This window comes from Ceraceosorus guamensis (assembly GCF_003144195.1).
Source record: "Ceraceosorus guamensis strain MCA 4658 unplaced genomic scaffold IE81scaffold_64, whole genome shotgun sequence".
Taxonomy (NCBI): Eukaryota; Fungi; Basidiomycota; class Exobasidiomycetes; order Ceraceosorales; family Ceraceosoraceae; genus Ceraceosorus; species Ceraceosorus guamensis.
This window is the reverse complement of record NW_020290059.1, coordinates 42,318-53,631: the sequence shown is the minus strand read 5'-3', so window position 1 is coordinate 53,631 and position 11,314 is coordinate 42,318. Positions and strand designations below refer to the sequence as shown.

Below are 11,314 nucleotides of genomic sequence, written 5' to 3'. Positions count from 1 at the left end.
GGGCTCAGCTAGCAGCACTCGCAGCGTCACGCGCACGCACGCACCCTATCTGCTTCCCTAAGAAATTCTATGCGATTCAAGAGCAATACGAAGAGAATGCAGAGGCTCTTGTACCTGCTGTACTTGAGCGCAAGGGGTCGCACTGTTGCGTCGAATCGTGCGCGCGCGTGCTGTCAATCAGAAACGTCACGAATGAAGGATTTTTTCTTCGAGCGTGCGCACCGCACCACTCACCAATGGTAAAGTTCAAGTCGACGCCTGTCAACTCTTCCCACGAGAGGTGGGAGTCGATGGTTGCTCTGACGTCTGAGCGAATGGTGTGGACCAATGGATAGACGCTCTGCGTAGCGCATTCTTCCAACAAGAGCGCACCCGTCGACTTTGAATTCGTCGCAGCTTCCAGGAGCTGGCGTGGGCGTGCGTGAGTGCGTGCGTGAGTGCGTGCGCGAGTGCAATCCGAACACGACCACTCGACGCTCCGTGCGCCACACTCACCGGGTCCGTCTCGCCTCCATCACCGCGCGGAAGTTCCGTCGAAGCAGCCATATCCACCTCTTGACCGTTGTGGTCACCCGTGCTCGTCTCGCCGCCCGAGGTTCGACTAGCTCTTCGAGATGAAGTGATTGCTGCTGCTGTTGCGGTAGCCGCCTTTGCAGCTCCTCCTGCTCGAAGCATGGCGAGCGAGCGTGCGTGCGTGTGTTGCGTGCGGGCGCTTGTTGCGCGGACGAACCAGCGAGCCAGCGAGCGAGACGATGCGAGGACGAGTCAACAAAGAAGCTGGATCCTTGATGATTGCCAACGAAGAAGCTCCTTGATGAACTTTGATGATTGCCGTCAAAGAAGCTCCTTGATGGTTTCCCTTCGCTCTTTGATGACCCGCGTTCTCGCTCGTGCGCTCCTTGGTGGTTCCCGTTTCGCTCTTCGATGATCCCGGTCCTCGCTCGTGCGCTCCTTCATAAAGACAAATGCACGCACGGCACGCAAGCCCTGGTCCATAAGCTCTGCTTCGCTCGCTCGCTCGGTGTGATGTGCGAGAGTCACGAGCGAGAGTATCGATCATGCTGGTCGTTGCAAGTGCTGCCTCAACTGCGACTCACAACATTTGTTGCAAGGGGCCCGCCCGCCCGCCGCGCGGCAAAACTCCACATTCGCGCGAAGCACGCGCTAGCAGCAGGGCCTAGGGCTTCTTCTACACACAGGCACGGCCGCCATACACTTTGCATCACGTGATGAGTCTCGACACGCGCGCCTTGCACATGTCATCACGTGACTATATGCAGCCTGGTTATCCCGAGGTGAATCTTGCTTCTCCCGGAAACACGCGTGTTTCAGAATCGATGTGGTTTGTCCGATCCCGGCTAGCTCAGTTGGTAGAGCGACAGACTCTTAATAAAAGGTCTGGATGCATGTGCATTCAACAAATCTGTAGGTCCAGGGTTCGAGCCCCTGGTTGGGAGGACACGGTTTTTTTTGCGACAAAGTTTTTCGTCACAAGCTTTTTTTGCGACAAGTTTTCGCAACAACTTTTTTGACCCCAATTTTCACCGACTGCCGACACTCTTTGCTGATCATCTCGGACAACTTCCTCGCTTCAGTGTGACAACGGCCGTTGCTACCTCAGGATGTCCTCTCTGCCTCGACGCACGACCGAGAGGTGCTGTCGATGGACGAGTGGGAAGAGGTCAGGAAGGATGCTGCAAGCTCGGTTCAAATAGCGCAGGACCGACATCGAAAGCAGTACGACAGCTCGCACGTCCCGCTGGAACTGAACGTTGGCGACTGGGTCTGGCTTGATACGAAGCATTACAAGTTAGATCACAAGCAAGTTTGGGACAAATTGTCACCTAAGTTCTCCGGCCCGTATGAGATGATCGGGACCACTTCGAGTGGAAACGCCTTCCGATTAGACTTGCCCGGTCGCGCACGTGCAGTGCACCCCACCGTATCGGCAAGCCACTTGGAGCCCTTCATCGGTCCACCACGGTCTAGACCCGGTCCAGAGCTAGTGGACGGTAACAAAGAGTGGGTTGTCGACAAGGTCCTGGGAAGAAGACCATCTGACCAAGGCTTTGAATACTTGGTCAAGTGGCTAGGATGGCCCGAAACCGAGTCGACTTGGCAACCGGCGTCGGACCTGACGAATTCCAAGCAAGCTATCGCAACGTTCAACAGAAGCGCACTGCAACAACTGAAGCGAGCGAATCCGAAGAACAAGGCCGTACTCGAGAAAACAAAGACGTGGCTCCTGTCGTAGAAATCCGAACACATAGTCTCCCGTTCTGTATGTTCTCTTTCCGTCGTCCCAATTGTATTCTCCCCCGTGAATCCCCCCCCCCCCGTTTCGTCCGCTTCCGTCTGCCTCTTCTGTGGGGCGGCAGGTTGTCACGGCGCGCGCGCGCACGCTCGCCTACATGTACCTTAGTCGAACGCGTCACCTCCTCCCCTTAATACCACGACCTTCCTGAACGACCGATTGACAGTCTGCCATGACTCGGCTTCGATGTTGCTGCATGCGTGGCCGGTTAGGGTCCGCTGCGTAGCAGCGTGCGGCTCTGCCGCGGTTAGGGTTAGGGTTAGGCCCGCGCAGCGCGCGGCTGAAGAGTATATCTTTGACCAAGCGCTGCCTCATGATGGCAGTCATCCGCACGGGCAATGTGCCAAGACCATGGACCATATACCTACACTTTACTCACACACACTCTCTCTTCAATACATCCATCCATTTGTGACCTAGCGTGAGCTTCATCGATTAGGGACAGGGAAGGTTAGGGTATTAAGGGGAGCGTCTGGGTAAGGTACGCGCGCGTGACAACCAATCAGGCATACTTTTGACAAAGTTGCTCGTATGCGCGAATCGCAAGTCTTGTCGAGACATTTCCAAGGCTCCGCATTCCAGGACGCAAAGGTGTCAGAAGACTCAGTGGCAGCCTGAGTGCGTCCCTTGTGGACATTGTCCCAATCATGAAATGCTTTTCGTGCAGGATCAGAGTGATGACCTGCTCGCGCACTCTTTGATGGCCTGCCAAGTCCACCAAAGGGCGCGCGCAAAAAGCATTCACACGGCTGTCGCTGTCGCTGTTGCTCACCCATCCCGCCGACTTGCCTTGGACGAGGCTCCTGGAGACCAAGATGGGCAACACCACCGCCCACATCAAGTACGCTGGCTGCGTGCATCGCAACGAGGCAACTCCTGCGATGCGCAATGCTGAGGATGAGGAGGACGCCCGCTCGCGCTGCACTTGTCGCGGCCAATGGAGACGGGACGGGTGGTCCGCATATACGCTCATCGACGCATTCAACGGTGAGTGGGATTTGGAGCGCAAAGAATCGTTGTGAATGCTCGCCGAGCGAGGTGGATCTGGAGTGCTTGCTCGCTGTCAAGTCGCTCATGATTGACTCGCTCCACGTTTGGCAGCTACTTCAACTCGCGAGTGGAGAAGGTTGGATTTGGAGCAAGACTGCGAGCGGTTCCTAGTCAGCATTTGCGGACCGTTAGCCGCCAACTCTGCCCCAGGTGGCTTTCATCACCGATTTGCTCCAGGAGCAGATCACTCTGCAGTTCAAGAGCTTTTTCTTGCAACGGGAGTTCATAGCGGAGGTTGGCAACAACCGCAGGAGCGTCGAGCAGATGTAGTTGCAATGCTCGACAGTCACTACAAGTCCATTCAGATGGCAACTGGACGCACCAACATCATGGTACCATCTGCCAAGGATCAATCCCACAAGATGGCAGCAAGTGCAAGTGCGGGGGGCTGCTTCGACTTTGCCCCAAGTCAAAAGTGCCCTGCTCCTGCTCTTCATCCATCTGTCCCCACTCCCGCGCCTAAAAAGGACGCCAAAGGCCGAACCAGGATTCTTCCTCCTGAGCCTTGGTCGAGTGACTGATGAGTGGACAGTCCTGTGTATTTGTACCGTGCTTCGTCCCCTGTATTTGTACCGTGCTTCGTCGGCTAGCACGACTCGCAAAGACTGTGTCGTCCCAAGCAATGGTGTGCGCCTTGTCTCACAGGTGCAGCACGAGTTCAGACAACTGGGAAAGCAGCTCCAGTTGCGCGTAGAGCGTAAGGATCTGCTGATTCCTCTTGCTCGAGCCATCCAGCAGAGCGATGGCCACAATGAGGAAGATGGAGACCAAGCAGATTTATTGGTACCTGTCATCCACCTCATCCTGTGTCTTGGCAGCACCCAGCGGGACAAAGGGATGTTTTTGAGGCCGTTGGATGCCATCTTGAATGCATCCATAGAAAGCCAGCATCCCGTCCTCCCTCAGGAACATGTGCAGCTTGATGTCCGTTGCCATCTTGACTTGATGATACACCTGCGGGAGTTGGGCCTTTAATGCCAGAGGCATGGTCCAAGCGGGCTCAAAGGAGCGATGGCGCTATGAACTGGTAGAAGCACCAGCATTCCACTCACAATCAACTTAGCCGTAATGAGCAGCAAAGAACCCGGACAGCGCTAGGGGTCCTGAGGGTCCTGACCTTGGGCAGCAGCAATGGCCACTACCTTCAATTGTTTCCCAGCTCTTGCACAGCTGGCCTTGAATGCATTGTGGCACATCTCCATGACCACCCTGTCTGCATTTGGCAGTCTTCCCTCTTCCATCAAGGATCTGCAGGTGATGTTTGCTGCACCACCTAAAGTAGCCCAGAAGGCAGCTTTGCCAACCTTGTCCAAGTTTTTGCGCCTTGAAAGAGCTCTCCATCCTATTGCTGCCCTTTTAGCTGGTCTAATGAGCATTGTGGGAGTATTCCTACAGACAGCCTTCGGACACCAGTCATCGCGTCGCTCCATGCCACGGTTGACGATCCACAACTGCAAAGTCTACATGTGGATGCTAGGTACAACTTGCCGTCCCAGTTGATCGCAATTATACTCCATGCGCTACAGCGGATGGACAAGTTTTGGCTAGTGCCTGCACAGCGTGCGAGACTTGAGGCAAGCAGAGCCTCACGTTGATGGAGGTCTTGGAGGGAGATCCAACACAAAGCAGGTGCTGACAGAGCTATTTTCTTGCTGAGGATCCATGAACGCTCAGCAAGGGGTTTCCAGTGCCCCTCTGTGATGGCATTGTTGTTGCCAAGCTGATCACGCTCCAAAAGCATGTGGAGAGAGTTGGCAAATCCATGCAGTGGAGTATGAGATAGAGAGCAAGAGACAGGGTGAATGTGGAACCGGATTGAGGGAACAAGAGTATGTGGAGCCGGATTGCAAAGACAAAAGAACGTGAAGCAAGGTCATGGGAGCAAGAGAGTACAGAGCAAGGCTGTGGGAAGAATAGAGTGCAGAGCCAGGTTGTGGGAGCAGAGGTCGACAGTGACGCTGGGTCTTTGGCTGCTCTAGATGTGACCAGAGCCTCCTTGGCCTTCCTTTCCTTCATGATCTGCCGGCGGTCTCATTTGCGACGTCGGCAAAGCAAGACGCGCAAGTGAGCAGACGCTTGGGATCCTCTCGCAGTCCAACTTCTTTGGGTGGCATCTGAGCTGGCGCGCATTCTGCAACAGCTGTGCTCCCGAAATTTGAAGCTCGGGCACAATGACTCCCATAAATCGTGAATTGCAAACGTCGCTGCAAGTGCCGCGCGTCAATGATGAGGGAAGTATTTGCAGATCTTGGCGTGCGCGCGACGAGAAAAGAAGATATCGCAGCAAAAAGTCTTGCCATGGCTTTTAAAGCAGTGGACGAGTCCTTGCGAAAGTAAAAGGCGAGTCAGAACGCCGTAAAGGGCCTGCCATTCTTTTTAGAGTCGCGACGTCGATCACAGAGAGATGCTGTACACCAGACGGACTCGAAAACGCTACCCTCTTCATCATGTCCGACATGGAGCGGGGTCACGATTCAGGTCGTGTGCTCAAACGGTACGCGCGCGTCCGATAAGACTCCAAGCTTTACGCATGTCTCGCCTCCAGCGTCGTGTGTGAGGCTTTTACTTGCTTCCCAGCACGCCCGCCGAACGCTTGACAGACCTCTCGCTCGCTCGCACACGACTCGCCACGACCCGAAAACACAGTCGCACGAATTGAAAGAATTATCTTTGTCAGGCAAGAGATGACAGGGCAGGCTACGCACAGCTGATTAGGAGGCCAAGAGCGTTCGTAGTCTTCAAGATCTAGTATCGGCACGTTTTTGCCCCTGCGTGATCTCTAGAGGCGGTCCAGGAACGTATAGTCGACTGGGGTGACTTGTCAAATTGTCCAGCCGTCCGCCAATCCAATGGAGACCTGCACCAGTCATTCGAACCCATCGCTTGATGCGAATCTTCAGTTCAGTCAACAACTGCGCAAGGGGAGCGATCCCCAAATTCAGCTCAAGGTGCTCTTATTCTTGCATTCTGTCACGACTCACGTTGTGCTCGAAATTACGGACGCGTTGGATCGTTTCGGCGGGTGCTGTAAGGATGCGGCACCGTGGCGGGGTGAGATGATCATCCTGCGCAGCCCCTTTCAAATCAACACTAACTATCGGCCGTATGCTTGACGTGCTCGTCCCTTCGCGCCAAAGTGACATGACCTCGCCCAATGTCCGCTGGCGCACCACCGTTAGACCTTGCTTGCCAAATCGCCCTTCCCATGCTGGAACCTTCTATGAAGACTGTTTGGGGACCGCGACGACGTAAGTGGACAGGAAGCTCGACATCCCTGCTGACCCCTCTCCTCATCAGCATAGCTCCACCTGCACCCTGCCACTGAACATTCTCCGGATAATTTCTCACGTTTGATGCGGGTGCAGAGTATTCGTTGGACTGCCGTTCGGAATGCGAGCGAGTCAGAACAATCAAAGCAAATCTAAACAACCTCGTGCCGTCGTCGCTACACTCACCGTGCGAGGAACGATATAGTAGGCTGCATCGTCGGATGTCGTAGAGAATGCGCTGGAACGCGCCGCTAGGCGATCGACCGTCGATCTGGCCTGCAACAATCCCCGGTCCAAGTCAATGTCCTGCACGGAGCGTTTGTCAGGACGAGGTAAGGACAATAGACCACCAACGATGCCGCCACCAACTAGCGCCAAAGCCAAGCCCTTGCCGCCAAAAGAGCCGCCCAATTTTGGCTTGGCCGACTGCTCGTGCCTGACGGCATCACCGGCAAGCGTGGCGAATTTCTGAAAGGGCTCCGACTTGGAGTTGATTCTTTCAAAGTTGTAGCGCGACGGAATGTAGCCCATTTGAGCCACGTTGCTCTTGGGATGATCTCTGACCAAGGCCTCATACTCCTCCGCCCGACCCACGTGCTGCCCTGGCCATTGTCCCCAATTCGGCGCAATGTTCGAATGCGCCGTCGACGGTGCATGTTTGCCAACTTCGGTCGGAGACTCGTGCTTGTCTGCGCTGTAGAACACCGCAGGGTGCACAGTCTCACTCGGCTGCTTCGGCGCATGGCTCGCCGGCGCTTCAGCACCATCTCTAGCTGCCAATTGCTGCTGATCGAACCCCTCGCTGGACGTGCGCTTCGACAGCAGCATGACCTTGTCCTCATGATCGCCCTGCGGTGTGGTCCGAGGATGAAGCGCGAGCTCAGCCGATGCTCCAGACATTGGGAAAGAGTCTTGCAGTGATTCGTGCAGGTCTCGCCTCGAGATGTAAAGACCGGCAGCACCGCCAACGAGCATGCTCTTCCAAGGCAGCTTCTTCTTCTTCTTTTTGACATCTGAGTGCTCCGACGCCGATGCTCCTTTCTCGACCTTGGACACCTCGGTGCTTTGCTCTCGCTCTGTTGCTGCATCAGCAACGGTTTTATGCTCGTGATGCTCCGCTATCTGCTCTCCGCCTGGCTTCACCTGCACCTGCGTCGATTCCCCCTCGTGCTTGATGTTCTGAGCTACTGCGGGCACCGAGGCTGCCTCTTCGATCTCCGAGTGGCGAGCCACGCCGTTGCTCACGACTTCGTTGCCCACAGCAGGCCTCGTCTGCACGCGCTCCGGAGTCATGAAAGGAGACGAGTGCGCCGACAAGAAGTCGCCGCCAGAAGCCTGGCGTGGCGTCTTGCGGAGAAGCGGCTCGGGGGAGAGCGAGGCCGTGCGGGCAGGAGTGCGAAACGAAATAGCTCTAGATAGCCCGCGACCGCGGGCCTCCTCTGTGCTCGGCGTCATCTTCTCGGTGCGAAAATGGGGGCCCCATCTTTCGTCGTGCCCGACGTGCACCAGCCTGATCGCTTCCTCTCCAGCGGAAGCCAAGCCCCTGCGCTCTACGGGCACGAATCCCCCGCCGACATCATAGCTCCTCCTGTCCAAACTGCTCACCTCAATCAAAGAACGTCTCTGTGGTGTCGACTTGCCTTTGCCGCCGCCATTACCGCTTGGTGCCGGTGTCGTTGGTGCTGGTGCCGGCGTCGTAGCGGCTGGGTCCGCGTAGGCATAGCCAGGATCGGCTGGATAAGACGCGGGATACGCAGCTGCCGCTGCCGGAGCTTGTTGTTGCTGCTGCTTGGCCGCTTCGTCTTGTTGTGCCTTGTACGCCTCATCGTCCTGCTGCATTTGAGCTTCGGCGGCGTCTTGAGCGACCTTTTGGTCGTGGCCCTTCTCTCCCATCTTGGTGATGCCGTACACGAGAGCACCACCGCCCAGAGCTGCGCCGATGATCGGCAGCTTGCTGCGTTTCTTACCTTTCGCGGGCACAGCTGGATTAAGGTGAGCAGCGCCGAGCAGCCTCTCTTCAGCCGCTGCAAGGCCAGCTGTGCCACCGCCGCTGTGAATGTGAATGTTGGTGGTACCGTGACCAGGGTGCATCGAAAAGGATGGTCCGAAGCCGCCCCCAGCATGGTGGCCTGGCAAATGCCCGTGCGCGTGTGCGCCTGCGCCGATTGCGTCGAGTCCCTTTGCAGCTCTGAGCTGCCCAGTCACTTGGTGAGCAGCCTTTTGCCAAAGACTGGCAGCTCTGCCGAGTTGAGGCTCACGCGCCTACGATTGCCGAAGGAGAAAAGGGGTGGTGAGGTGATCATGTTAGCGATTCCTGTGCATGGCGATCTGGAGCTCACCTGGAGCCAAGACACCGAATCGAGGAACGCAGCATCTTGCAATGACCGCTTGGCCACAGCGCCCTGCGCTTCAGCTTCAGCTTTGCGCTCATCTGCCTTTTCCTTCTTTTCCTCCGCCTTTTCAATGTCTTTGGGCGTGACAGTGTAGCCGGTGTGGGCCTTGATCAGGCCAGGAGTGAGCAATCCCGCCATTAAGCCGAGCGAACCCATGATCCATGGATGTTTGCCCGCTCTGGCTTTGGCAAGCGCTTTCTCCTTTCGATTTTTGTAGATGACATCTTTGACGGCATTCCCGAACTGATTCTCGCCCGGAGTGTAGGGACGAGTGGGATTTTTCCCCTTCTCCAACTTCACTGCCTCATCTATGTACCACGAAAAGCGGGACTTTGCAAGCGGAGCGCGCACCTGTATTCGTGTGCCGAGATCGGGATTCGTTTCAGCGCGCCACGCCAGAGAGTGGGAAAAGAGATCAGAAAGTGTCAGCGACTTTTTCGTGAAAATGAGGCCACACCGCGGGTTCGTTGGGAGGACAAAGGGAAGCCAGAATGCCATGTGGTGGTACAGGCCAAATGCCAGCACCTACGCACCTGTGAGTTACAAGCAGATCAAGCGTCAATTTCGGCAAGATCGACAACAACACGCAACTCACACTTACACCACCATCTACCCTGGGCTTGTCGACCGAGGTATGGACGACGGTTGCCGGCTTGGTCTCGGCATGCGCATGCTCGCTCGGAGGGAGCTCGCGCGTATGATCAGGTGATTTTGCGCGAGCTGGAGATGGACTTGGGCTGATGAAAGGATTGCTCGAGTGACTTTGACCCTTCTCCGCGATGGGAGTGCGCGGAGAGTCGAGTGGGGTGGTGTCCCAAGTGGTACCGTGTCGCGGAATTTGCGTACTCGGAGGAAAGGTGTGCGCCTTTTCCAAGATACGCACTGGACCGGGCAGAGGAGCGGGATGGCGGTAAAGTGTGCCTCCAGTCGGCGTCGTTGGCTCTGATCTGGTACCCGATGTGCTCGGTGCCAAGACCTTTTCTTTGCCTTTGATCTTGTTCAGGATGGTAGCAGCGTCTTCCAGGGCCTCAGGGAAGACGCGACGCTGCAAGACCTCTCCCATGGTGTCGTGAGACGTCGAAGTTTCGATCGAGCCAGACGCGTTGTACCGTTGGATCGTTCCGGTGTCCTGTGCCAAGTCGAGATGCCCAACCTCTCGTCTCGCCCATCCCACCACATAATTCGCATTGCGTTTGGAAACGAATGCAACTGAGCGCGTACTAACCTGTAAAATTTGAACTGGAATTTGCTCCTTTGTGGACGGCTGTCGAGCCGACAAAGTGGTCTGTGTGGCCCACGCACGCAAAGTGCCGATCAGCACGAAAGTTAAGAATTCAGTGGAGTCTTGGAGCATACGCACTGAAGAGTGGTGTCCTGAGAAATCATCTGCCGGTAGAGGTGCCGCATTGACGGTGCGAGCGATGCCAGCAGTGCTCATGAGCACAGCTGCAGCGGCATTTGAGACCTTCATGATGCCAGGCTGCCGTACCGGACTTTGCAGTAATTTGCCAAAGAGGGCACCGTTGATGATAGTGACCAGGACAGAACCTGAAAAGGCAGAAAAGCGCGGCAGTAGGACCAGCCTAATAACGAGAAGCGACTGAATGCAATGCCCAAAGTCAGATGGAGTCAAGGAAAAGAAAGCTCGACAACCTCACCGAAGACCAGCTTCGAAAAGTGTAAGAAGAGAGAGAGAGGAATGGCCCGAGGAGCCACAAGACGTCGCAGAAGCAGGTAAGCGTGTCGAAGGTGGGGGTGAGCAGACGGGCCATAGGGCGCCCTTATTTGAAGGGCGCGCGACGTCTGGATTTTGAGCATGTGTTTGGCCACAGGTGGCAAAATGTGTGAGAAGTCTACCATCCTCCACCACTCCTCTCTTTCGTGCCGCCAAGGCGCCTATCAGCGCCCGCACGGCGCAATTCGGGCAGCCAACTGGAGAACACGAGGCAGCATGCAGCTTTTTTGACCACCCGATCGCTGTCAGCGAGTGTATTGTGTAGCACAGTGCACCTACAATATACGCAGAACACGACGACACAACCACTCACGCGTGCGCAGGGCGTGCTGGGGTCGGTGGCGCGTATACGAGATGATGCGGGAAGGCCAGAAGGTGCGCGCGCAGACCCGCACGGTTGCAAGCCGCCCACCCAATTCGCAATTTAGCGCCTTGGCGCCTGCTTACGCTGCGTGCGCCTCGCCTGGTCGATCCAGTCTGACGCCAAGCGTCCCATCTCGGGCCAATACGTCTATTGACACACCATAAATATTTCTTCGTGACCGGTGACATG

General features: G+C 56.1%; 4 protein-coding genes and 1 non-coding gene across 5 annotated transcripts in view; 3 read left to right on the top strand and 2 right to left on the bottom strand.

Moving 5' to 3' along the window:
- IE81DRAFT_325478 (hypothetical protein) overlaps nucleotides 1-1,058 on the bottom strand; it is a 4,547-nt gene extending 3,489 nt beyond the window's left edge. The window contains exons 1-3 of the mRNA XM_025514525.1: nucleotides 496-1,058; nucleotides 235-406; nucleotides 45-142 (exon numbers count right to left, since the gene is read on the bottom strand). Of these exons, the coding sequence (XP_025367702.1) occupies nucleotides 45-142; nucleotides 235-406; nucleotides 496-675 (450 nt within the window). The 5' untranslated portion in view covers nucleotides 676-1,058. The remainder of the gene's footprint in view (nucleotides 1-44; nucleotides 143-234; nucleotides 407-495) is intronic.
- A 294-nt stretch (nucleotides 1,059-1,352) lies between these two features.
- Nucleotides 1,353-1,457, top strand: IE81DRAFT_t26. The gene has a single exon. It is a non-coding gene; the product is annotated as a tRNA-Lys (tRNA).
- Nucleotides 1,458-3,129: 1,672 nt separating this feature from the next.
- Nucleotides 3,130-3,634, top strand: IE81DRAFT_331566 (hypothetical protein; the record flags this gene model as incomplete). The annotated part of the gene is made up of 3 exons (XM_025515263.1): nucleotides 3,130-3,301; nucleotides 3,416-3,474; nucleotides 3,515-3,634. 3 exons carry the CDS (start codon nucleotides 3,130-3,132, stop codon nucleotides 3,632-3,634), a joined length of 351 nt encoding a protein of 116 aa, XP_025367701.1.
- IE81DRAFT_325475 (hypothetical protein) lies at nucleotides 3,413-4,128 on the top strand (the record flags this gene model as incomplete). Its single annotated transcript, XM_025514524.1, has 1 exon — nucleotides 3,413-4,128. A coding segment is annotated over exon 1 (242 nt), but the record flags the coding sequence as incomplete, so codon positions are not given.
- Nucleotides 4,129-6,036: 1,908 nt separating this feature from the next.
- On the bottom strand, nucleotides 6,037-10,692 carry IE81DRAFT_368206 (hypothetical protein). Its single transcript, XM_025517130.1, has 7 exons — nucleotides 10,685-10,692; nucleotides 10,387-10,626; nucleotides 10,252-10,311; nucleotides 6,820-8,895; nucleotides 6,460-6,742; nucleotides 6,346-6,389; nucleotides 6,037-6,276 (listed from the first exon to the last, which is right to left on the bottom strand). Exons 2-7 carry the CDS (start codon nucleotides 10,495-10,497, stop codon nucleotides 6,103-6,105), a joined length of 2,748 nt encoding a protein of 915 aa, XP_025367699.1. The 5' UTR covers nucleotides 10,498-10,626; nucleotides 10,685-10,692; the 3' UTR covers nucleotides 6,037-6,102.
- Nucleotides 10,693-11,314: the final 622 nt, after the last annotated feature.

Coding starts and splice junctions, on each gene's coding strand:
- IE81DRAFT_368206 (XM_025517130.1), bottom strand. CDS start 10,497: ATGAAGGTCTCAAATGCCGCTGCAGCTGTGCTCATGAGCACTGCTGGC. Junction 8,896..10,251: donor TTCCAGTTCAAATTTTACAG/GTTAGTACGCGC, acceptor CGGCAATCGTAG/GCGCGTGAGCCTCAACTCGG. Junction 6,390..6,459: donor CGTCAAGCATACGGCCGATA/GTTAGTGTTGAT, acceptor GCATCCTTACAG/CACCCGCCGAAACGATCCAA.